General features: G+C 39.7%; 1 protein-coding gene across 1 annotated transcript in view; it reads right to left on the bottom strand.

The window, feature by feature from the left end:
* LOC122748177 (solute carrier family 2, facilitated glucose transporter member 3-like) overlaps nt 1-25,493 on the bottom strand; it is a 27,601-nt gene extending 2,108 nt beyond the window's left edge. Inside the window, 2 exon segments of the mRNA XM_043993862.1 lie at nt 9,552-9,669; nt 25,044-25,493. Of these exon segments, the coding sequence (XP_043849797.1) occupies nt 9,552-9,669; nt 25,044-25,493 (568 nt within the window).

Below are 25,493 nucleotides of genomic sequence, written 5' to 3'. Positions count from 1 at the left end.
TGGTTGACCTTTGATTTACCCATCATCAGGAAGTTACCTCACAAAGCCTTGTTCCCACCAGAGGATTTGAACTCTGACCTCGGCATATTCTGTTCATGGACTGCCTTCAAGTCACATCAATCAATGGATTTCAATGCTACCAGCCAATTAGCCTGGAGCAGTGTTTGAGGACTACCTCTCTTATGGACCCATAGGGAGCTTCCTCTCTCACAGGCACAGGATCTTGCTCTTTGTCACCTGCAACTTGTGGATAAAGGTAGCTTTTTCTCCTCTCTCTCCCATAGATCCTAGCTAGGCTTTCCTATCTTTCTGAACTCCAGGTGTTCTCTTTACTCTTTAATAAGTGCTTAATGCCAAAACTTGGTGCTAAAGCTTCTAGTTTATAAGTAAACCCTAGATAGTTTTCCCTACACTAGGGACAGGAATAAGGTAACCACATATTAGACTTTTTTTTTTTTTAAGTGAGGCAATGGGGGTTAAGTGACTTGACCAGGGTCACACAGCTAGTAAGTGTTAAGTGTCTGAGGCCAGATTTGAACTCCGGTACTCCTGACTCCAGGGCTGGTGCTCCATCCACTGCACCACTTAGCTGCCCCCACACATTAGATTTTACTTGTCATGTTGTAGTAGTAGTAGTAGTAGTAGTAGTAGTCGTCATCATCATCATTATTGTCTTAGTAGTAGTAGTAATAGATAACAACTGGCATTTATCTAGTCTTTTAAGGCCTGCAAAACTCCATTAACCCTCAGAATAACCATGAGATGTAGGTGCTATTACTATCCACTTTACAGATGAGGAAATTGAGGCAGACTCAGGAAAAAAATGATTCAGTTACTCTTTCCCAGGTCTCAATATCTGGTAACTTGAACCCACATTCAGATGAACCTTCAACAATTCTCGTCTGTGTCCTCCAGACAGCTTCTCCTTGTTTAACACCTCCATCAGATAATGGGTTAGGTATTTCTCTGGGAGGCCAGATCCCCAAATCCACTGTCAAAGGGTCGAATGCAGTTCCTGTGGCCGGGCATCCCATTGCCCACAGGCAGCTAGGTATCTTTCCCTCTTAACTGAGCTGAGGGACCAGGTATGGGACTTACATAGATGATGTGACTTCTGGTCTCACTCATCATTCCAAAGAAACATGTCAATAAGGAGCAATTTGTTGAACTGGGAGTTCATCATGGACAGCTTCTTTTCCATGATCCAGTAGGGTTCTAGGAATTTGAATTCATAGAATGTTAGAACAAGGAAGGATCTTAGGGCATAGGATTTCAGATTTGGGAAAGATCTTAGAACCTAGAATGTTAGACTTATGAGGAAATTTGGAACAGAGAATCTCAGGTCTGGGAAGGACCCTACAACTGAGAATATCAGAACCAAGAAGGGACATTATAACTGAGAATGCTATATAATGAAGAACTGTGAATGGCTTAACTATTCTCAGCAATGATCCAAGACAATCCCAAAGCACTAATGATGAAGCACACGATCCACCTCCAAAGAAAGAACTGATATTGATTGAACGCAGAATGAAGCAGGCTATTTTTCACTTTCTTTCATTTTTTTCTTTTATTCAAGTTTTCTTATACAAAATGACTAATATAGTAATGTTTTACATGATTGTACATGTATAAGCTATATGTATAATATATATATGTACATATATGTATAAGCTTGCCCCCTCAGGGAAGGGGGAGGAGAAGGAGGGATAAAATTTGGAAATCAAAATTCTAAATAAAAATGTTTTATTATTAAAAAAAAAAAGAACTGAGAATGTGGGAACTGGGAGGGACCTTAGAACCTAGAATGTTACACCTAGGAGGAACTTAAAGAATGTCAGACCTGGGACAGCCCTTAGAACAGAGAATGTCAGACCTTGGAGGAACTTTAAAACATATGGTATTAGACCTGGAAACAAAATGACAGGGTAGTGACTTGAGAACCTTGAACATCAGACTTGAAAGGACCCTTAGAATTCAGAATGTCAGAGTAGGAAGGGACCAGAAGGTAGAGAATTTCATAGTTGTAAGGGACTTTAGACTTTAAAATGTCAGAGGTAGGAGCAGAGATTCTTAACCTTTTTTTGTACCATGGACCCCTTTGGCAGCCTGGTGAAGCCTATGGACTCCTCAGAATTGCTTTTAAATGCATGGGATCACAGAGAAAATGAATTATATTGAAGTAAAGATGTCACTTTCCCCCCATTCATTTTCACAGAACCCCTAAAATCTATCCATGGACCCCTGAATAAGAGCCCCTGCCTTAGAAATAATCTAGTTCAATGACTTCATTTTAAAGACTTGGATACTGAGGCTCAGAAAAGACAAATGATCCATAACATTTCACTCGTCTGGGGGAATATCTTTGTCTTGGGGGAGGGAGAAGCATCTGTTGAATTAGTGCTGCTTTGGCAATTCATTTTTATGGGGAATAGGTCTGCATCAAGGTTCTGAGAAAAGCAGTTATCAATTAAGTTCTAGAATTAAGTTGAGCTGTTTATAGGCACATAATAAGGTATACAAAATTGGAACCAATCATAAGAACAGTCTGTTTCTGTCATTTTCACATGAAGAATTGAATAAATGGAGGACATATCATGAATAACTAGGGAAATATGGACCAGAACTGGTCTAATAGTATGGGACAAGTAGAATTTACATTAACATAGAGAGAGAAGATGAGGGTATAGTTAGAACCCTAAGCCAAGGTGGGGTTGTTCTTGGGAAGGACTCAGTTGCTAAAGCAAGAAAGTTAGGAAGTGAAAGAGCAGGTTTCAGAACTGGTTTAAAGAGAGACCATAAAGCTTTCTCTGTATTAAGACTTATGGAATAAATCAGTTGGTCTTCCTAGAAGCCTCAATAACCCTCCATTGCCTGAGGACAGAGGTGGGAGAAGATTCATCTGTGCTAGCTCTATCTGGGCCCAAATCCTGGGTTTTAGTTCTCTGGATATGGAGGAATTAGGGCATGCAGGGAGAGGCAGATTACAGATGAGCTCTGATGATCTCTTACTCTTCACGGTATATTCTCATACACTTCTAGCACTTGTTGGCTCTTACAAATCATTTTACATACATTTTCTCATTTTATGCTTATGTAGAAAGTGTTTTTTTTTTTTTAGCTGAGTCTTGAAGGAAACCAGGGATTCTAGGAGGTGAAGTTAAGGACAGAAGGCATTCCAGGCATGGAGGACAGTGACTGCAAAGGCACTGGGGTGGAAAATGGTAGCTAGGAACAGGAAGTAGGCAGTTTGGCCAGTCTAGCTGGAGGGTAGAGTCTCTGGAGGAGAATAAAGTTTAGGATGACTAGAAAGAGAGGAAGGGGCCAGGTTACACAGAGTTTTAAAAGTCAAACAGGAGATTTTCTATCTGACCCTAGAGGTAATAGGGGGCCACTGGAGTTTGTACTGTAAGGGGCTAAAATTCTAGCTAGTCTGTCTAAAATATCTAATGAGTGGTCACCAATAAATTGTAAGCTTTAGCAAGAATTTAGACTTTTAAGCATTTATTAAGGAGAAAAAAAATTTGGTGAAGAGAGAAAGGCCTAGATTCATCTATCTATCAAAGGGAGAACACATCTTTAACTCCACTCTCAACCAGAGGCCTGGTGAAAGAGAACAAGAGGGGCTGCTAGGTGGCACAGTGGATAGAGCACTGGCCCTGGAGTCAGGAGGACCTGAGTTCAAATCTGGCCTCAGACACTTAATACTTACTACCTGTGTGACCCAGGGCAAGTCACTTAAACTCTATTGCCTCACCAAAAAAAGAAAGAAAGAGAGTGAGAGTGCCAGCCTCACCCCTTCTTCCTCTCACAAGCAAATGTTACTTCCTGATGCCAAAGAAAAGCCACATCTTGCCCTCAGGCACCTTCTCCTCATGGTGGAGCTTTCCTACAGTAAGTCTCCAGCAGGTGGCATCATTCCAATTGTTACAGGCCCCCTTTGTTTCTTCAAGAAACACGGGATGTTTCCTTGATGAAACAGTCAAAAATAATGGAATATAATACCCTACGTTAAGAAACAATATGTTAATAACAAAATAGGAAGGTGAGAAAGGAAAGTTTGTCCAGAGGGGTGGTCTCTCATGAACTGGCGGTTTGACACTGGCCTGCAGAGGAATGGCCTTTGCAGAGAATACATGTTACAAATGGTGTATGTAATAACAGAAGGGAAAAAGAAAAACAGCAAAACCAAACAGTTCATTTAAAGTCTTTGAAAGTCTTTTCTCAGATGATTCTTGGGATGTCCACTGGGTATAGTCATGGAATGGAAATTTTTTTCAAGGGTTGATGTGTGGATGCTGGTAATCAGCCTGGAAAATTTCCTACAAAATTGAGCTTAACACAACTTTAAAATAGCTTTGTCAATAATCAAATCAAACAATGAGAGTTCTTAAAAACATGTCTAAGGGAATTCAGAATCTTAGTTGTTACACATGAAACATATAATAAAACAAAAATTGAAACATTCTCTAAAACTTAATATTACTATAGCCCCCCCTTGTGCAGGGTAAATTGAGAAGACAATTGCTGCGATATTGATTTAAAAAATAATTTTTATCTTTGTTTCATCACTTGTTGTATCAGCTGCCTATTTATCCTCATGCCATTATGAGAAATTTTAAAAATCTACTATAATTGGTAACAGATGTCAAGGCCAAATTCAACACTTTATTTATCATGACACATGAGATAATTATGGGAGTTACCATAAAAGAACAGAGAAATGATGAGATATGAGCATTCCCACACTTGAGCAATATATACTGCCCCTGCCGTATGCCAGGTTTAAAATAGGTGGATGGGATATACGTCCATGCCACTGAACATATTGGAGGAAATTGAGTCAGACTTAATCAGATGCATGGTATTGAGACGTCCATGGTATCAGGCATATAGGAGGGGGCATAGAAGCCAGGTGTAGAAGGAAATGGGTGGGATGAAAACTTCCAGCCATCTGTACAATATTGTGGGGAAACATTAAACCAAGAGAAACCAACCTCAACATTTTTAAAAGCTGTTCCCTTGGCTGTACCTTGACTTCATGCATGTCTCCCCTCATGTGACAGTTCAATGTCTGCTCTTGCATGTATTCCTCTTGTGATCAGATGGCATCTTGGCCAACTGGCATCTGATAACTCAGAATGAAGGCAATTAATGTCTTAAATGATAAATTCCCATAATCCAAGTCTCATATGGATTTAAAAATTGAGGATAAAATGATTGCAAAAAATGTGAATGTACCTTGACTCAGAATATAATATACAATTATGCAATAATTTCAAATAATACCTTTTTTTTACTAAGTATACAGTTACTTTTGTGAAAAATTGGAACATATTTAAATACAAGTTAAAACACAACAGAATCTTAAAGAAAACTTTTTTTTGAAAAAAGAAAACTTTTACAAATGTTCCCCTCTTTTTTATATGCTTTAAAAATAATACTTCTAGAATCAATTTACACTTGCCATGGCAACCAATTTGCCAGGAAAATGCTTTGTAGAGTTTGATAAAATAATCAGTTGAGAAAAAAAATAACAAAAACAAACAACTCAGAATATGGGAGCACAATACTCCCAGAATTAACATTGTGTTATGAAATCAAAATCATCTTGCATTGTTTCAAAATTAGATAGATGAATGATTAGAAGAAAATACACATGGAAGAATAAAAGACAATGAAATTCAAACTAGGGAAATCAAATGAATGTAAATGACTGATAATATAAAACATTATTAAATGAATATGAACTTAACATTAATAAGAGTATTACAAAATATAAACTTGATCACAAAACTATAAAAGGATTTTACAAATATTCTCCTTTTTTTTAAAAAGCTAAGTATAAAACACAATCTCAAAAGCATGAAAATCTCTATGAAAATAAACCCATACCATTAATTTCAAAATGTAGATGTAATAGCATAGAAATCCTATGTAACCTCTGAACTGACATTATTTCTCTGAATGAATTTAGAACACTTTTGATTCCAATATCTAAAATCCCCAATACTCATATTAATATGTTGCTGCTTACTTCTACATTCCTGTAACATGTCTTCTTGAAATATGGTGATGATTGTCATTTTTATTCAGCTTAAGTTTGTATTCTTTAACCCCTCTATTTTCTCTGTTGGTCCTTTCATAATATAAATGCTTTATAAGGTTACTAATTAAAGACAAAAACAGGTTAACAAAATTATGAACAAAATGAGCATATCTGGAATTTAAAGGGTTTTCTAAGGTTGGTTTGGGAAAACCACAGCAGGTTGAGTCAGAATCACAGCCAGGCTGGGGAAGGGCTGAGCCTGACTGCTTCGGTAACTGAGTAGAAGCTGCAAGTGCAGGCTGAGCATGCATAACATCAGGACCTGAGAAAGGAGGATCAAGGGGCATGACCATGGGAGGAGTAGGAGGTGGCACCAGAGGAAGGGGAGGAGGGGGGTCCCGAGAGGAGGGGAGGGACCAGGGCATTTTGAATCAGACTTGGTTTTGAACTCAGGCCTGGTTTCCCCTTCCCCCACTGCTAGGGGATTAAAGGCTTCTAGAGGGCTGGGTTGTTGCCTCCAGGAATGCAAAATTAGAGCAACAATTAGTGTTAGAATTTGGAAAAGTTGCAGGAGTCAGAGGTTTTTCTGAAAAGGCATGGCTGGGAGAGGGGTGGATATTTGTATTCCCTTGTGTGTGCACCTTGCTGGCTCTTCTAACAAAAATAAAAATAGAAAATCCACAAAAACAAAGCACTAACATGATCTTATCCCTCATTTGTCTGGTTAAACAAACTAAAATTAGAAATTATGTAGGGAGTTGAAAAAACCCATTTGAAAATTTAAATCGAAACAGCCAATACTTAGCAGTACTTTCGAATTTAAGGGGACAGGGTAGGGGAAAATCTTACCCAAGTGGAAGATCAGAAGATGGAGATTCAGCTTTCCTCTTCATGGTCAGCCATCTGTGACGGCTAAAATTCTAGCTAGTCTGTCTAAAATATCTACAGGTTACACAGAGTTTTAAAAGTCAAGCAGGAGATTTTCTATCTGACCCTAGAGGTAATAGGGGACCACTGGAGTTTATACTGTAAGGGGCTAAAATTCTAGCTAGTCTGCCTAAAATATCTAATGAGTGGTCACCAATAAATTTTAAGCTTTAGCAAGAGTTAGACTTTTAAGCATTTATTAAGGAGAATAAGATTTTGGTGAAGAGAGAGCGAAAGGCCTAGATTCATCTATCTATCAAAGGGAGAGCGCATCTTTAGCTCCACTCTCAACCAGAGTCCTGATGAAAGAGAGTGAGAGAACCAGCCTCGTCCCCTCTTCCTCCCCCAAGCAAACATCACTTCCTAATTCTTTTCCTTTGCTGTCCATCATCCCTCTTTCTTCCCATATTTTTCCAAACACATGAACCATACCCCATGCATATTTAGAGTCAGTGTATATGCTCCCTTCCTTGTCTTCCAATATTTGCAATGGTCACTTCAATGCATATAACTCACAAGTCTGGGCTGACCAAGCATCAGGAAGTCTTGCAGCCTCTACCACGAAGGCAGAATCCCCATCAATTACATAATATCCACTGTGTCTTTTCCCATCAATGACTCTGGAGGACCCATCCACAGAAAGGTTAATACCCCCTGGGATTTGGGATTCCTGAAGGTCCTCTCATGCTATTGTCTGATAATCTATTAATTCCATACAATCATGCTTGCTCTCTATGTGCCTGCATCCTGGGTACTAGAGAGGAAGTCAGCAGGGTTCAAACTAGGATCTGTGATCATAATTAAATCATCCTTTCTCAACAGGATAGCATCATATTTTAAAATCCTTGAATCTGTCAGCCAGTGCCCAGCTCTTTGACTCAGGATGGCCCACACCTGGTGGGGAGCATTAACTATCAACCCTCCTCCAAAAGTCAGTTTCCTACTTTCTTCCACTAGAACTGCCATGGCTGTGACTGCCTGAATGCAGCTTGGTCATCCTTGGGCTACTGGGTCCAGGGTTTTAGATAGAAAGGCCACCGCCCTCTTTTGTCCTTCCCAAATGTGAACCAAAAGTCCCAATGCTATACCTTTGTCAGCATTAACAAGGAGATGAAAGGGTTTCTGTACCACAGGGTGTGAGGGGAGTACAATCTTATAAATTTCTCTCAAATCTTGACAAGCCCGTATGTTCCATCTGATTTCCTGACTGGAAGTATGGGACTATTATAGGGAGAATGTGGGGGTTCCAGAAAAGCTTTTTCCATTAAGTAATAAAATTTCACAACTCATAGTAGGTTTGGACATGATAGTTATCAATTTCAAATTGCCATTGCAACAAATTAGCTTGCAAATAAGATACAAAACCTTCTAAATTACATGTTACACATTATATCCTGAAAATATCTTATTTTTCCCTTCTTAAACTGCTTAAAATTTATCATTATGTGAAAAGAAATATTCACCAACCCTTCATGACATAAAATACTTTGAAATGCTAAATATATCTCTCTTCTTCAATCCTCAACTTCAGAAAGAAACCTTTAAGATTGTAATTTCCCAGGATTGAATTGAGGAAAGTTTAACTTTATCTCTGATCCCCTTCTCTCTCTTATCCAAAGTGTTTGCAGTGGGGAGGAGTTTCAGCTTCTTCTAAACCAAAAAAGAAATATTCAATGAACTCATTCTAATTATAATCACAAATTTTACTAGGCCCCTTTTAAAATTCTCTCATTATCTCTTTTTCGTTGTTGTTGTAGTTGTTGCTGTTTCAAACTACAGTATCCCAGATCCCAAAATAACTTAAAATAACCCAGAAGTTCTTTTTAGCCAGACCACGTCTTTATCTCTAGATTTCTTTTCTTACTGTCCTTCAAGATAAGAGACTGAGCTAAGGATTTCAAGTCCCATCTCCCCTCTAACATCAAATTACGTTTCACAAAGAGATCCCATCAAAACTTCTAACTTTTAGAAAAAAAAAAAAGCAAATCACTGTACTTTACTGAGGATCTGTTTGATCTTTAAGCCTTAATATACAGCTGAGAATAGTGTTACTATGCCCACTTCACAGAGAACCATTATCACATTCAATTAAATTCATAACCCAAAGGAATTTAGAGAATCTAAATCTGACCATATCTCTAATACAATAAACTATTAAGGGCAGCTAGGTCGCGCAGTGGATAAAGCACCGGCCCTGGATTTAGGAGGACCTGAGTTCAAATCTGGCCTCAGACACTTGACATTTACTAGCTGTGTGACCCTAGGCAAGTCACTTAACCCCCATTGCTCAGCAAAAACAAAAACAACAACAACAAAAAAAACCCTATTAAACTGTTAGGCATTTTTCCTTTACAAATCAACTTGAGGTAGTCATCTTAAAATTACACAAATTGGCAGAGCCAAGATGGCAGAGGAAAGACATTAAACCCACAGACAGGGCTCCTGATACAATCACCCCAAAATAGCAATAAAAGAACCCTTGGGGCAGAAAAACACACAAAAATACTGGCTGAGAGTTTTCTCTAGCTATAGACAGATTTCAGGGGGCCGTGCTGGGCCATGAATAAAGCCTCACCCTGCAATAGGGCCGACATACCAGACACCCGCCAGAGGAATTTGTCCCAGGGCCTCTGAATCGGCTGAAACACTGGTGTCTTCTGGATCCGAGCATGTGGTCGGACTGAATGGCTGGCCTGGTGGGGGGGGGGGTGCAGTAAGTGCAGGGGTATCAGTGAACTGGGGGGAAGGATTCGACTGTCCCACCCCAGCGGGCAACCAGGAAGAAATCCTGAGTGGTGGGAGACCCAGGTGGGGGAGGGGAGAAGGGGAGCAGTCTCATCAGAAGCTGAGAACCACACCACAGAAAGCTTTGCTGGTTGGTTGCTTAGTAAATAGGCCTGAGGTTATCTCCAGACCTGAGAACAGGCCAGGTGAGATTAAAGCCTGCCCCCCCCCCAACCCAAAACACCTGGGACCCTCTGAAGCGGAAAACAAGAGTGGAGCCGAGAAGCAGCCCCCCCACCCCCACCCCCAGTGGAGAGTTTAAAATCAAATGAAAGTGAGGCCAGACAGGCTGAGAAGAAGCCCAATCATCCCCCAGGCCACGCTGTAGCTTGAACAGTGTGTCCTGGAAGCAGCACCACACTTAAAGAAGGAGTTAAAAGCCAAGAAATAGTAAACCAGGATGAGCAGGCAGAGAAAGCAGAAGACCATCGAAAATTCCTTTGGGGGTAAGGTAGACCACAATACAACCTCAGAAGAAGAAGAAGATAGTAACAGGGTCAAAACTCCAACATCCAAAGATTCCAAGAAAAATATGAACTGGTCTCAGGCCATGGAAGCTCTCAAAATGGACTTTGAAGAGAAAGTAGAGAAATAGAAAGAAGATGTAGAGAAAAGGAGGAAAGAATAGAAAGGGAAATGAGAGCGATGAAGGAGAGTCACGAGAAAAAAGTCAACAGTTTGAAAAGCCAAATGGAAAAGGAGATTAAAAAACTGTCTGATGGTCTCGGAGCCAAGATGGCGGACAGGAAGCAGCAAGCTGCCTGAGCTCTCCTTCTGTTCCCTCAAAACGAACATTAAATCAAGCCTCTGGACGGATTCTGAAACTACAGAACCTGCAAAGAGACAGAGAGACACAGTCCTCCAACCAGAGATAATTTAGAAGACTTCAGGAAAAGGTCGGTCTGACTCGGGCAAAAGGGAGGCCCAGCGCAGGGCAGCAACCCAGCGCCGAGGGGGTCGGGGCAAATCAGCAGGAGCTGCGGGTCACAGCCGAACAACTGAGGCTCCCGGAACCCGGTTCAAAAATCTGGTGGCCAAGAAGGACAGTGGAAAAACTTACCTGCACCGGCCGAGAGGGCCACGAACGGCGGGATCAGACGCCGGGGTCTGGCGCCTGGCTGGCCGAGCACAATCAGACAGGAAGTGCAGGACAGGGGATCTCCACACACCATAAAGGCCTCAGAGTAAAAGCCCGGTCACACAGCACCTATACACCTGCACAAGAAGCCCAAAACAGGGACCCTGGTGCCCCCAGAGCAGATCTCAACTTAAAGAATAAATAAATAAGCTGCAATAATGAGTAAGAAGCAAAAAAGAGCCCTCTCCATTGAGAGCTTCTGTATCAATAGGGAAGAAGCCAACACAAACTCAGATGAGGACAATAGCCTCAAATTGTCTACATCTGAAGCCTCACAAGGGAAGGTGAATTGGTCGCAAGAACAAAAAGCCTTCCTGGAAGAGCTCAAAAAGGATTTTAAAAATCAATTGCAAGAGGTAGAAGAAAAAATGGGGAGAGAAATGAAAGCAACACAAAAAAACTATGAAAAAAGAATCAGCAGCTTAGAAAAGGAAGCTGAAGAAAACAAAGCCTTAAAAAATTCACTTGGCCAAATGGAAAAAAAGCTGCATAATCTCACTGAAGAAAACAATACCTTAAAAAATTCACTTAGCTAAACGGAAAAAAAGGTACATAATCTCACTGAAGAAAACAATACCTTAAAAAATTCACTTAGCCAAATGGAAAAAAAGGTGCATAATCTCACTGAAGAAAACAATGCCTTAAAAATTAAAGTGGGACAGTTGGAAGAAAAGGAATCCATGAGACACCAAGAATCGGTCAAGCAGAATAAAAAAAATGAAAAAATAGAAGAAAATGTGAAATACCTCATTGGAAAGACAACTGATCTGGAAAACAGATCGAGGAGAGACAATTTGAGAATCATTGGACTGCCTGAAAGCCATGACCAGAAAAAGAATCTAGATACCATATTCCAGGAAATTATTAAGGAGAACTGCCCTGATATCATAGAATCAGAGGATAAAATCATCATTGAAAGAATCCATCGATCACCTCCTGAAAGAGACCCCAAAAGGAAAACTCCAAGGAATATTGTAGCCAAATTCCAGAATTATCAGGTGAAGGAGAAAATACTCCAAGCAGCCAGAAAGAAGCAATTTAAATATCATGGAGCCACAGTCAGGATTGCTCAGGACCTGGCAGCTTCAACATTAAAGGACCGCAAGGCTTGGAATATGATATTCCGGAAGGCAAAGGAGCTTGGATTGCAGCCGAGAATCTATTACCCAGCAAAAATGTGCATTTTCTTTCAGGGGAAAAGATGGACATTTAATGACATTGGGGACTTTCAATCTTTCCTGGTGAAAAGACCAGAACTGAATAGAAAATTTGATCTCAACATACAAGACTCAAGAGAAGTTTAAAAAGGTAAACAGAGGGGGAAAAAAAAAGTTACCCTATTAGGTTAAACTGTTTATATCCCTACACAGGAAGATAATACTCATAACTCTTAAGAACTGTAAATGTATTTGGGCAGAGAGAAGGACTTTATATAGAGGGTATAAATATAAATTGTCTTTGATGTGATGATACAAAAGAATTAAGGAGATAAAAAGGGAGTCTATGGGGAGGAGAGGAAAGGGGAGGTGGAATGGGATGAATTATATCATATGAAGAGGTGGAAAAAAACCTATTATAATAGAGGGAAAGAAAGGAGGGGGGAACATGGTTTCAACCCTATTCTCATTAGATTTGACTCAAAGAAGGAATAACATATACGTTCATTGGGATAAAGAAACTTAACTCACTCTTTAGGGAAACAAAAGGGGAAGGGAAAGGGGGGGACTGAGAAGGGAGGACAAAAGCAAGGGAGAAAAGGGTAAAGAAAAGAGAGGGGGGTGATAAAAAGGGAGGGCAGGTTGGGGGAGGCAGGGGTAAGAAGTAAAACGTCGGTGAGGAGGAATAGGGTGAAAGAAGGGGGGAAAAGTACAAAGGGGGTAAATAGAATGGAGGGGAATAGACAGTCAGTAATAATAACTGTGAATGTGAATGGGATGAACTCTGCTATAAAACGGAAGCGAATTGCAGAGTGGATTAAAATCCAGAACCCTACAATATGCTGTTTACAAGAAACACATTTGAAGCAGAGAGATACACACAGAGTAAAGGTAAAAGGCTGGAGCAGAATATATTATGCCTCAGCTAAAGTAAAAAAGGCAGGGGTAGCAATCCTTATCTCAGACAAAGTGCAGGCAAAAATAGATCTCATTAAAAGAGATAAGGAAGGAAATTACATCTTACTTAAAGGTACTATAGATAATGAAGTAATATCAATATTGAATATGTATGCGCCAAGTGGTATAGCATCCAAGTTCTTAGAGGAGAAGTTAAATGAGTTACAAGAGGAATTAGATAGTAATACTATACTAGTGGGGGATCTGAATCTCCCCCTCTCAGAATTAGATAAATCTAGCCAAAAAATAAATAAGAAAGAAGTGAAAGAGGTGAATAGATTACTAGAAAAGTTAGACATGATAGATGTCTGGAGAAAATTGAATGGGGATAGAAAGGAATATACCTTTTTCTCAGCAGTACATGGCACATTTTCAAAAATTGACCATGTATTAGGGCACAAAAACATCATAGTCAAATGTAGAAAGGCAGAAATAGTAAATGCATCCTTCTCAGATCATGATGCAATAAAAATTACATGTAAGAAAGAGCCAGGGAAAAGTAGAATGAAAATCAATTGGAAACTAAATAATTTCATTCTAAAGAATGAATGGGCCAAACAAGAAATCATAGAAACAATCAATAACTTTATCCAAGAGAATGACAATAATGAGACAACATACCAAAATCTATGGGATGCAGCCAAAGCAGTGCTTAGGGGAAAATTTATAGCTCTAAATGCTTACATGAATAAAAAAGAGAAAGAAGAGATTAATGAATTGGGCATGCAACTTAAAAAGCTAGAAAAAGAACAAATTAGAAATCCCCAATTAGACACTAAATTAGAGATCCTGAAAATTAAAGGAGAAATCAATAAGATTGAAAGCAAAAAAACTATAGAACTAATCAATAAAACTAAGAGCTGGTTTTATGAAAAAACCAATAAAATAGATAAAATACTGGTTAATTTGATTAAAAAAAAGAAAGAAGAAAACCAAATTACCAGTATCAAAAATGAAAAGGGTGATGTTACCACCAATGAAGTGGAAATTAAAGCAATAATTAGGAAATATTTTGCCCAACTGTATGCCAATAAATTTGACAATCTAAATGAAATGGATGAATATTTACAAAAATACAAACTGCCCAGGTTAACTGAAGAGGAAATAAAATCCTTAAATAAACCCATATTAGAAAAAGAAATTGAACAAGCTATTAATGAACTCCCTAAGAAAAAATCCCCAGGGCCAGATGGGTTTACGGGTGAATTTTACCAAACATTTAAAGAACAATTAATTCCAATATTATACAAATTATTTGGAAAAATAGGTGAAGAAGGAGTTCTACGAAATTCGTTTTATGACACAAATATGGTGGTGATACCAAAACCAGGCAAAGCAAAAACAGAGAAAGAAAATTATAGACCAATCTCCCTAATGAATATTGATGCTAAAATCTTAAATAAGATATTAGCAAGGAGATTACAGCAAGTGATCACCAGGATAATACACTATGACCAGGTGGGATTTATACCAGGAATGCAGGGCTGGTTCAACATTAGGAAAACTATTAACATAATCAACCACATCAATAAGAAAACCAACCAAAATCATATGATTATCTCAATAGATGCAGAGAAAGCTTTTGACAAAGTACAGCACCCATTCCTAATAAAAACACTAGAGAGTTTAGGAATAGGGGGAGCTTTCCTTAGAATAATAAACAGTATCTACCTAAAGCCATCAGCAAGTATTATATGCAATGGAGATAAATTAGAGGCCTTCCCAATAAGATCAGGGGTGAAACAGGGATGTCCATTATCACCCCTATTATTTAATATTGTCCTAGAAATGTTAGCTTTAGCAATCAGAGAAGAGAAAGGAATTAAAGGAATTAGAATAGGCAAGGAGGAAACAAAACTATCACTCTTTGCAGATGATATGATGGTATACTTAAGGAATCCTCGAGAATCAAGTCAAAAATTACTTGAAACAATTAACAACTTTAGCAAAGTAGCAGGATATAAAATAAATCCACATAAATCATCAGCATTTCTATACATGACCAACAAAGTCCAGCAGCAAGAGATAGAAAGAGAAATTCCATTTAAAGTAACGGTAGGTAATATAAAATACTTGGGAGTCTACTTGCCAAGACAAACCCAGGAACTCTATGAACACAACTACCAAACACTCTTCACACAAATCAAATCAGATCTAAATAATTGGAAAGATATCAATTGCTCATGGATAGGCAGAGCTAATATAGTAAAAATGACAATACTGCCTAAATTAATTTACTTATTCAGTGCCATACCAATCAGACTACCTAAAAATTATTTTATACAGCTAGAAAAAATAATAACAAAATTCATCTGGAAAAACAAAAAATCAAGAATATCCAGGGAAATAATGAAAAAAAATTCACAGGAAGGTGGGTTAGCGGTACCAAACCTGGAGCTTTACTATAAAGCGGCAGTCATCAAAACTATCTGGTACTGGCTAAAAAATAGAGTGGTAGATCAATGGAATAGGCTAGGCTCAGGAAATGCAGTAGTAAATGACACTAGTAATGTAGTGTTTGATAAACCCAAAGACTCCAGCTTCTGGGATAGGAACTCAGTATTTGACAAAAACTGCTGGGAAAACTGGAAGATAGTATGGCAGAAATTAGGCTTAGACCAACATCTTACACCTTATACTAAAATAAGGTCAAAATGGATACATGATTTAGACATAAGAGGTGATACCATAGGTAAATTAGGAGAGAAAGGAATAGTGTACCTATCAGATCTTTGGAAAGGAGAACAGTTTTTGACCAAACATGAGATAGAGTATATTATAAAATGCAAAGTGGATGATTTTGATTATATTAAATTAAAAAATTTTTGTACAAACAGAAGCAATGCATCCAAAATTAGAAGGGAGGCAGAAAGCTGGGAAACAATTTTTGAGGCCAGTGCTTCTGATAAAGGCCTCATCTCTAAAATATATAGGGAATTAAATCAAATTTATAAGAATCCAAGTCATTCCCCAATTGAGAAATGGTCAAAGGATATGAACAGGCAGTTTTCTGATGAAGAAACCAAAGCTATCTATTCCCATATGAAAAAATGCTCTAAATCTCTAATGATTAGAGAGATGCAAATTAAAACAACTCTGAGGTACCACCTGACACCTATCAGATTGGCTAAAATGACAAAAAAGGAAGATAATAAATGTTGGAGAGGCTGTGGGAAAATTGGAACACTAATGCATTGTTGGTGGAGCTGTGAGCTGATCCAACCATTCTGGAGAGCAATTTGGAATTATGCCCAAAGGGCGATAAAGCTGTGCATACCCTTTGACCCAGCAATCCCACTTTTAGGTCTTTTGCCCAAAGAAATCATGGAAGGGGGAAAGGGACCCACATGTACAAAAATATTTATAGCTGCTCTTTACGTGGTAGCAAGGAATTGGAAGTTGAGGGGGTGCCCATCAATTGGGGAATGGCTGGACAAGTTGTGGTATATGAATACAATGGAATACTATTGTGCTGTAAGAAATGATGAGCAGGAAGAGTTCAGAGAAACCTGGAGGGTCTTACGTGAGCTGATGATGAGTGAGATGAGCAGAACCAGAAGAACATTGTACACAGTATCATCAACATTGAGTGTTGACCTACTGTGATGGACTATATTCTTCTCACCAATGCAATGGTACAGAAGAGTTCCAGGGAACTCATGATAGAAGAGGATCTCCAAATCCAAGAAAAAAAAAGAAAGAAAGAACTGTGGAGTATAGATGCTGATTGAACCATATTATTTCTTTTGTTTTGGGTGCTGTTGTTTTTTTTTCTATTTTGAGGTTTTGCATCACTGCTCTGATTCTTTCTCTTGTAACAGGATTAATGCAGAAATAGGATTAATGTTATTATGTGTATATATATGTGTGTGTATATATATATCTATATGTATATGTATAGATATATATAGATATAACCTATATCAGATTACCTGCTGTCTAGGGGAGGGGGGGAGGGAGGGGAGGGAGGGAGAAAAATCTGAAATTGTAAAGCATGTATAAACAAAAGTTGAGAACTATCTTTACATGTAACGGAAAAAATAAAATATCTCAAAAAAAAAAAAACATCTCCTCAATAGAGGTGTTATTAAAAAAAAAAACTGTCTGATGAAAATAACCACCTAAGAATTAGGATTGAACAAATGGAAGCTAGTGACCTTATGAGAAACCAAGACACAGTAAAGTAAATCCAATTGAATGAAAAAATAAAGGGCAGTGTGAAATGTCTCCTTGGAAAAACAGTTGACCTAGAAAAAATAAATCTAGGAGAGATAATTTGAAAATCACTGGACTACCTGAAAACCATGACCAAAACAAGAGCTTAGACACCATCCTCCAAGAGATTGTGAGGGAAAATTACCCTGATATTCTAGAAGCAGAAGCTAAAATAGAAATTGAAAGGATCCACCGATCACCTCCTAAAAGAGATCCCAAAAGGAAAACCTCCAGGAATATTATAACCAAATTCCAGAACTCCCAGGTGAAGGAGAAAATACTGCAAGCAGCTAGAAAAAAGGAATTCAAATACTGTGGAGCTCCAATAAGGATAATGCAAGATCTAGCAGCTTCTACATTAAAGGACCGAAAGGCATGGAATATGATATTCCAAAGAGCAAAGGAACTGGGACTTCAGCCAAAAATCATGTACCCAGCAAAACTGAGTATAATTTTTCAGAGGCAAAAATGGGATTTTAATGAGAAAGAGGTCTTTCAAGGATTTGTGATGAAAAGACCTGAACTGAATAGAAAATTTGACTTTCAAATACAAGATCCTGGAGAAGCATGAAAAGGTAAACAGGAAAAAGACTTCATGAGGGATATTAAAAGATCAAACTGTTTATATTCCTAGATGGGAAGATAATACTTCGAACTCATAAGAACTATCTCAGTAAGGAATTAGCAGAAGACACAGGTCTGAACTGAATATGAAGGAATGATATCTGTAAAGTATTTATGGTTTTTTTTTTTTTGTGGGGTGTCTTCTGTCTGGGGCTGGATTTGGGCTTGGGGCCTCCTGGGTCCAGGGCTGATGCTTTGTCCACTGTGCCACCTAACTAATCCATGATGACATCATTAAAATAGGGTTGAGGTGTAGGAGGAATAAACTGGGGGAGGGAGAAGGGTAGAGATGGTCTGGGGAGAGTTAGTTCACATGAAGGAAACAAGAAGAAAGCTTATGGAGGAGTATAGAAGAGGGGGAAGGAGTTGTGGAGTGAGCGAACCTTAATATCATCAGAATTGGCTCAAAGAAGGACTAACATACATACTCAAGTAGGTATAGGAATATATTTTTGCCCTGAAGGAGGGGAGGGAGAAAAGTGGGCAGAAGAAGGGAAGGAGGAAAGGGCAGATTGGGGGAGAGAGCAGTAAAAAGCAAAACACTTTCAAGGAAGATGAAGATGTTGTGCATTACTGCACCAGCATGACATACTGAATTGCTTGATCTCATAGGGAGGGTTGAGGAGGGAGGGAGGAAGAAACATTTAGAACACAGAATTAGCTCAGGGACCCTGATCTCATTGGAGTGGGCTCGTGGAAGGAATGGCTTTCATACCCAATTGGGAGGAGCAATCTATTTAACCCTGCAGGAAAATAGGGGAAGAGAATAAGGAAGGAAGGGTAAAGAAAGGGAGTGCACAGCGAGGGAGAGAATAGTCAGAAGTAAAACACCTCTGAGAAGGAATAGGTAAAAAGAAGAGAGAGTAAATGTCATGGGAAGGGAGTGGGATGGAGGGAAATAGAGATGATGATTGATTATAATGGCAAAACGTATGGTACCTACTTTGCTGGGCTTTTATGAAGAAAATTTTCTGTCAAGCTTAAGGTACTATATAAAGGTTATGATGAACAGGATACTATCAGACAAACCTGGAAAGACCTACATGAACTGAAGCAGAGTGAAATGTACTGTACACAAAATAACAGCAATAGTGGGGGATGATCTGGTGGGAAGCATGTGGTTATTTTCAGCAAGGCAATGATCCAATATAACCCTGAAAGACTTAAGAAGATTGCAGCCCATCTGCAGAGTAAGAACTGATAGTATCTGAAAACAGATGGAAACACATTTAAAAATTTATTTTTTCATTTCCTCTTTGACAATTCCTTAATCTGAAGTTAGGGGGTTTTTGACTGTTTTCTCTCACAACTAGCTAATATGGGAATTTTTCCATGACTACTCATGTATAACTTATTTTGAATTGCTTGAGTTCTTGTGGGTGGGGGGCAGGAAGGGAGGGGGGAAGAGAAGTTGGAACACAATGTTTTTTAAAAATTGATGTTGGGGCAGTGGATAAAGCACTGGCCCTGGAGTCAGGAGTACCTGAGTTCAAATCTGGCCTCAGATACTTGACACTTACTAGCTGTGTGACCCTGGGCAAGTCACTTAACCCCAATTGCCCCACCAAAAAAAAAATTAATGTTAATATTTTGTTTTTACATATATTTTGAAAAATAAAATTACATTTTAAAAATTACACAAATTGAACATCACAGTATATATTTCACTTAGAATTAAATCAGAATTAATTCAACCAAACCTGAATTTATTTTCCGAATGATATCATATAGAACCTCATTGATAATTTCATATTACTATTAATTTATCCTATAACCACTTCATCTAAACACTTCCTACTTTCCCTGTGTTTTTTCCTTAAACTGTTCCACTACAAAAGAATTTTTAAAGTGGCAGTATATGGTTTGTATGATTCCTAAAGTTTCTTAAATATATAGCCCAATCAAATTCAATGACCATTCTTGATTCCCTAATAAACGTTTCTTTTGCTGGTTTAAATAAATATTTTAATGCCACATTCAACCCTCCAATCAGTCTGAAAGACAATGCCAGAGCAGCAAGATTCCTCCTGCCCCTCCCCCATTCCTTAAGCTAGCCAGTTTTTTTAAGGGTAGCTTCTTCAAGTAATTAAACAAAACTTTTCCTTCTAGATTCCAAGCACAAACTTAGACATACATAATTCCTTTTTTTTTTTTTAAGTGAGGCAATTGGGGTTAAGTGACTTGCCCAGGGTCACACAGCTAGTAAGTGTTAAGTTTCTGAGGCCGGATTTGAACTCAGGTACTCCTGACTCCAGGGCCGGTGCTCTATCCATTGCGCCACCTAGCTGCCCCTTACATAATTCCTTTTAAAAATTTCCTTTCTTAATCCTAATTTAAACTGGTTAAAGAAGCTCCAATAGACCAATTTACCTTATTATTTCTAGTCAATTCTAATAATTTTTAAACAACCTTTGTGCACATCAAAAGCATATTTCCTAACCACTTGCAATGCAACAGATCTCAAAAAGGGGCCAGCTAAATTAAATATGTCTTCACCTTTTACTCTGAGACATTCTTAGTCCCTAGAAATAGTTCGATGGCTATCCTGTATTTCAAGCCAAAAACTGAATTTAGGCAGTGTGGTTCAATGATTAGAGACCATAAAAAGATATTTTTCCTTGAAACTTTTACACATTACAAATAACTCCTGATTTTAAGCTACTCCACTACAAGAAGATCTCAAGACGGATATACACTAGGCATTTGTTCTCTCCTCCCCCCACAGCAGAAAGGGGGGAGGGGGGGTCTTTCCTTTCTTTCTTCTTTCTCTTTCTTTTCTTTCCTTCTACTTTCCTTCTTTCTCTCTCAAAAATTCCCAACTATTCACTCTCATACTCCTGGTCACACTGTCAATGCAGACAGTGCACCTCTTTCTTAGGCCAGCAAACAGCTTCCTAACCATTCATTCCTCCTTCTCACTTGAGACCAAATCAAACTTCCTCATACCTTCTCAACACACTTAAACCATCTGAAACTAGCAAAGTGGCAGTTTAGCCAATATTTCACTAAAGAACCCAATTTAAATATTTTTAAAGATAGACCCAGGGGATTCTCTTCTTTAATCTGCCTATTACAAATTTCAGGTATTCCTAAGAGCAAATTTATCACATTCGCTTTTTTGTCCGTTGTGGTCAGCAGCCAAATGTTTACCTGAGGCTGCAGAGAATCCACATTCCAATGGCTCAATTCAAATTCTGAGTAATTTCCAATTCTACAATCCCCTTCTCAATCCCTTCTCTAACCCAGACTACAGAACCAATTTCCCTTTCTTCTTCTTTTGTCAATACAGTTATTTTAATGGAAATTTTTGACTCCTGGACCTCTACATTTAATCTCAATTGAAAAGGTCTCCTTCCAATGATCTAACCCAGGGTTTTATCCATACTCCTGGCTTTTAACCTTGCCCTACTCTGGATGTTCCACCCTTATTTCATTCAAGACCCCAGACTGATCCAGCCTTTTAACCATGAATTCACTGGGCTCCTGTTTTTGCTCTGGATGTCTTTTTAACCTGGCTCAGTGTGGACCTCCACCTTTAAAAGGTCTCTGTCATCTAGCTCGTTTTGTCAAACCTGCAAACTCAACAGGTATTAAACCTAATCCCCCCCTGGAGGTGTCCCCAGACCTTTTCAACTCTGCAAAACTCAATAGGCCCTAGAGATAATCCTAAAGTTAATTCTTTTTTTTTTTTTTAAGTGAGGCAATTGGGGTTAAGTGACTTGTCCAAGGTCACACAGCTAGTAAGTGTTAAGTGTCTGAGGCCAGATTTGAACTCAGGTACTCCTGAAGTCCTGCAGAGTGCCCATGCCTGAGGTCAGTTCTGCTCAAGGGAATGTAGCTTAAGTTAATTGGTGAGTAGTGGGACAAGAAAGCCTTCAAGGATCATGGAAATGGATCAGTCTAGGATTCTAAGGTCTTGTGATACCTAAGGTCCCTTCCTGATCTAAAAACATGCAATGGAATAAATAATTGAGTGGGCCTAATTAGGGAGGGCTTCCTGGAAGAGGCAATTGCATACTATGTTTTATAGGCAATGAGAGACACAGATTGGTGGAGATGATGAGGAGGCTACATAGCTAGGAGGAGGAGTTTACATGAAGTTTGCACCTCCCTGAGCACATGTCTTTGGGGGTGGGGGATCTGATGAGCTTGTCTAAGGCAGAGGGATCATATGGGTGTGAACCAGGTCTGACTCTCTCTGCACATGTCTGCCTACCTGAACCTGACCACATCATAGTGATGCTTCCTCCTACACTGGATGCCTGCCTTCTATCCTCTCTTACCATCACATCCTGTTTTTGAATTCATAATCATGCCCATAGGTGAGTTCTTTGTTTTCCTCAGCTCAAGCCCATTACTCTACCTTCAGTGCCATCTCTCTATTTCTACTTGGCAGAAAAAATTTCACAGCATACACTGCCCCAACTCCAAGTGATCTTTTCACTAGGTCACACTGCCTTCCAACAAGTCCAGGTCTTTTTCCTTTTTTGAGTCTCAGTTTCCTCATCTATAAAACCAGAATCCCATGTTATGGAAAATTGAAAAACTATGATTCTTTTTATCCTCTCTGCTCTTTTTCCAGTACTCTGCTATCAACACCCGATGCAGAAGAGAACCACATAGAACAGAGCACAATTATTTTTTTTTTCTGTTTGACAATTTATGATGGCCAAAAGATCCATAACCCAGCAGACAATCTCCCAGGGCCTATATGTCATTGCAAGGATGGAATTTGGGCAACTGGCCCATTCTGTTGCTAGAATTGTACTGGAAGCTTCCATTAAGAGTTAGTCCTCCACCTACATACCACCCTAGGAGCCCAAGGTCACCTGTGTGGCAAATTAAGGGCTTGGAGTAAAGAATTGATGGAGTTTCTTGGACCTTTGCTCTCTGTCCTGTCTTCTGCAGATTGTCCCATTCTCCACTCTCTCACTAATTTTTGACTTTTTTCTGTCTGCTGACTGCTTCATTTCTGCCTACAAACACACTCAAGTTTCCCTCATTCTCAAAAAAAGTCCCCTGATCCAGACATCCCTCCTTGCTATTGTTCTATTTCTTCTTACTTTTGGGACCAAACTCCTTGAGAAAGCTATCTACAATTAATGTCTCCACTCCCTTTCTTCTAACTTCATAACTCTCTGGGCTTCTGATTTCATCATTCAACTGAAACAACTCTCTCCAAAGTTATGAGCAATCTTTAAATTGCCCAATCTCATGGCTGTTTCTCAGTTCTCACCTTTCTTGATCAGATTGTCAATCCCTCTCTTCTCTTTGATGGTCTCTGTAGCTTTTGTGACACTGTTCTCTCCTATTTCTCCTCTTATTTATTTATTTATTTATTTATTTATTTATTTATTTATTTGTTTGTTTGTTTGTTTGTTTGTTTGTTTGTTTATTTTTTGGGTTCTCCTCTTATTTATCTGGCTACTCCTCTCTTTCCTTTGATGGATTTTGTCATCTGAGAGTAATTTCCAATTCTACAATCAGGTACTCCTGACTCCAGGGCCAGTGCTCTATCCACTGAGCCACCTAGCTGCCCCTCCTAAAGTTAATTCTGTATCTTGTATCAGGGTGTCTATTTAGTCCTAGTGACCTGTTCAACCCTGCCAAACTTTAACAGACCTTAGGATGTTATAACTAGGGGTTCCCTGATTTCTTACTAGAAATCTCCCGGAGCGGTCACCCAGTTTACTCACCAATCTGGGTCTGTGCACACGTTGTGACCGAATCAATCCAGATACTACTTCAGCCGGCACCCCTGTGTCTGGTTGGCTTTTAAGTCTCTCTCTCCCCCCCCCCCTGTCTCTGTCTCTCTCTCTCCCCCCAGGCGTGGATGCTGAGAAGTCCCACCAAGAGCCATACCCCCAAACCTGCTGAACTCAGCAGGGACATCCTTGTTCAGAAGGACAGGCTCCTGAGAGTCTCCAAAGATCCTGAAAGTGGTCCTGGACATGCCCCCATCTGTTCGGGACAAACTGCCTCAGTTTACCCAAATAACTGGAGGAGACCACCAAGTCAAGCAGAGACAGATTTATTTCATTCCTGCAGGACTTCCTCACTTTTCCCCTCCCCTAGCCTGACTTGGAGAGGGGCCCTGAGATATAAGGGGAGAGGACAGGAAAACATATGTAATATCTGGATTTGGGGCCAGCAATTCCCCCTCAACACCAAAGCAGGGTTAGTTTCGAGTCCCGACAACGTGAACAGGAGGCAGAGGGCGGGTGCCTGTTGGCCTTGGGGAGAGCTTTGGGAAACCAATACCACAGCAAGGTTCACTGGGTCAAGTTCCCTGCTGTTACCCTTTTAGCTGTGTGAGATTTAAAATTGGATATTAGATCATAAATCTCCCCTACTTAACCCTTCCCTTAATTCATCTCCCAGACTAGTAAATGGAAGAAGCTTCTGGTTTTCTAGATAGAGCCTTTATTGTATATAAGGTGTTGTTGATTAGAAGGATAGGAAAACAGAAATACAGTACAAATCGTCTTAAATCTAGGCTGTCTATATTCCTTATAAAAACTCACCAAACCGATTTAGGCCACCTTTGGAGTGAGTCAGACCGTCTGTGCCGCGCCGCCCGGAGTCCCGCCAAGCCGGCAAAAAAGGCTACTCCCGTTCTCTCCACCCCGGAAGTCAAAAAAACCCGGCAGGCAGTCTGACATGCGCAGCAGGCGCACTGTACCTGGCAGGCAGTCTGACATGCGCAGCAGGCGGACTGTACCCGGCAGGCAGTCTGACATGCGCAGCAGGCAGACTGTTCATCTCCTCCCCAAAAGGGTGGTCCTTGAAAAACTGGCGTCTTTCACTTATCCTAACCGACTGTTAAAAACTTTCATATTTTACCACAGCTGCATATTTCACTTCCACCTCATTTGCTGATGGCCGAGGCTCACGCTCTTTCCTGAAAGGATCAGACCTCCTGGAAATTCCCTTTATGGGTAAATGGGGACTGGGAATTACGTCATACTGCCTCTTGTCTCTGGCCAAGCTAGAGAAAGATCTTAAAAATCTTAAAAGCAGCATCAAGGAGCTGTGAGGCTGGCGTTTGGGGGCCCAATTCCGATTTCTGGAGTTTCCTCCTAATATCGGGAGAGGATTGACTTATAAAATGCATATTGAGGACAGTAATTCCTGCCTCCTTCTCTGGGTCTAAGTTTGTGTATTTCTTTATAGAGTCCGCTAGGTGACTCACGAAGACAGCAGGATTTTTGTCAGACCCCTGTGTTATCTCCTTAACTTTCTCATAATTGACCTGTTTCTTGACCCCTCTTTTCATACCCTCAATGAGACAAGTAACCATGTGGTCCCTCCGAGCTCTATCCTCCCTGTCGTGATAATTCCAGCCGGGATTGCCTGAGGGTACTTCTGTGGTGCCCAGGGTTCCTGCCCAGGTGACAGCCTGTGCGCATTCATCACCAGCTTGTATAGCCAAGTCTATGATCTGCTTTTTCTCATCGGGGGTCCAACAGCTACCAAGGATAACTTGCAAGTCAGACCAAGAAAGATCAAACTGCATGGTCACAGACATAAAACCATCTAGAAACTTTGTAGGGTTCTCTGAGTAATGCCCTAATTTCTCCTTAATCTGATACATATCGCCCATCAAGAAAGGACCATGCACCCGAGTTGTAGAGTCCCCCAT

The sequence above is a fragment of the Dromiciops gliroides genome, chromosome 3, assembly GCF_019393635.1.
Source record: "Dromiciops gliroides isolate mDroGli1 chromosome 3, mDroGli1.pri, whole genome shotgun sequence".
Lineage (NCBI taxonomy): Eukaryota > Metazoa > Chordata > Mammalia > Microbiotheria > Microbiotheriidae > Dromiciops > Dromiciops gliroides.
The sequence above is the reverse complement of the archived record's forward strand: the minus strand, read 5'-3'. Positions and strand labels throughout refer to the sequence as shown.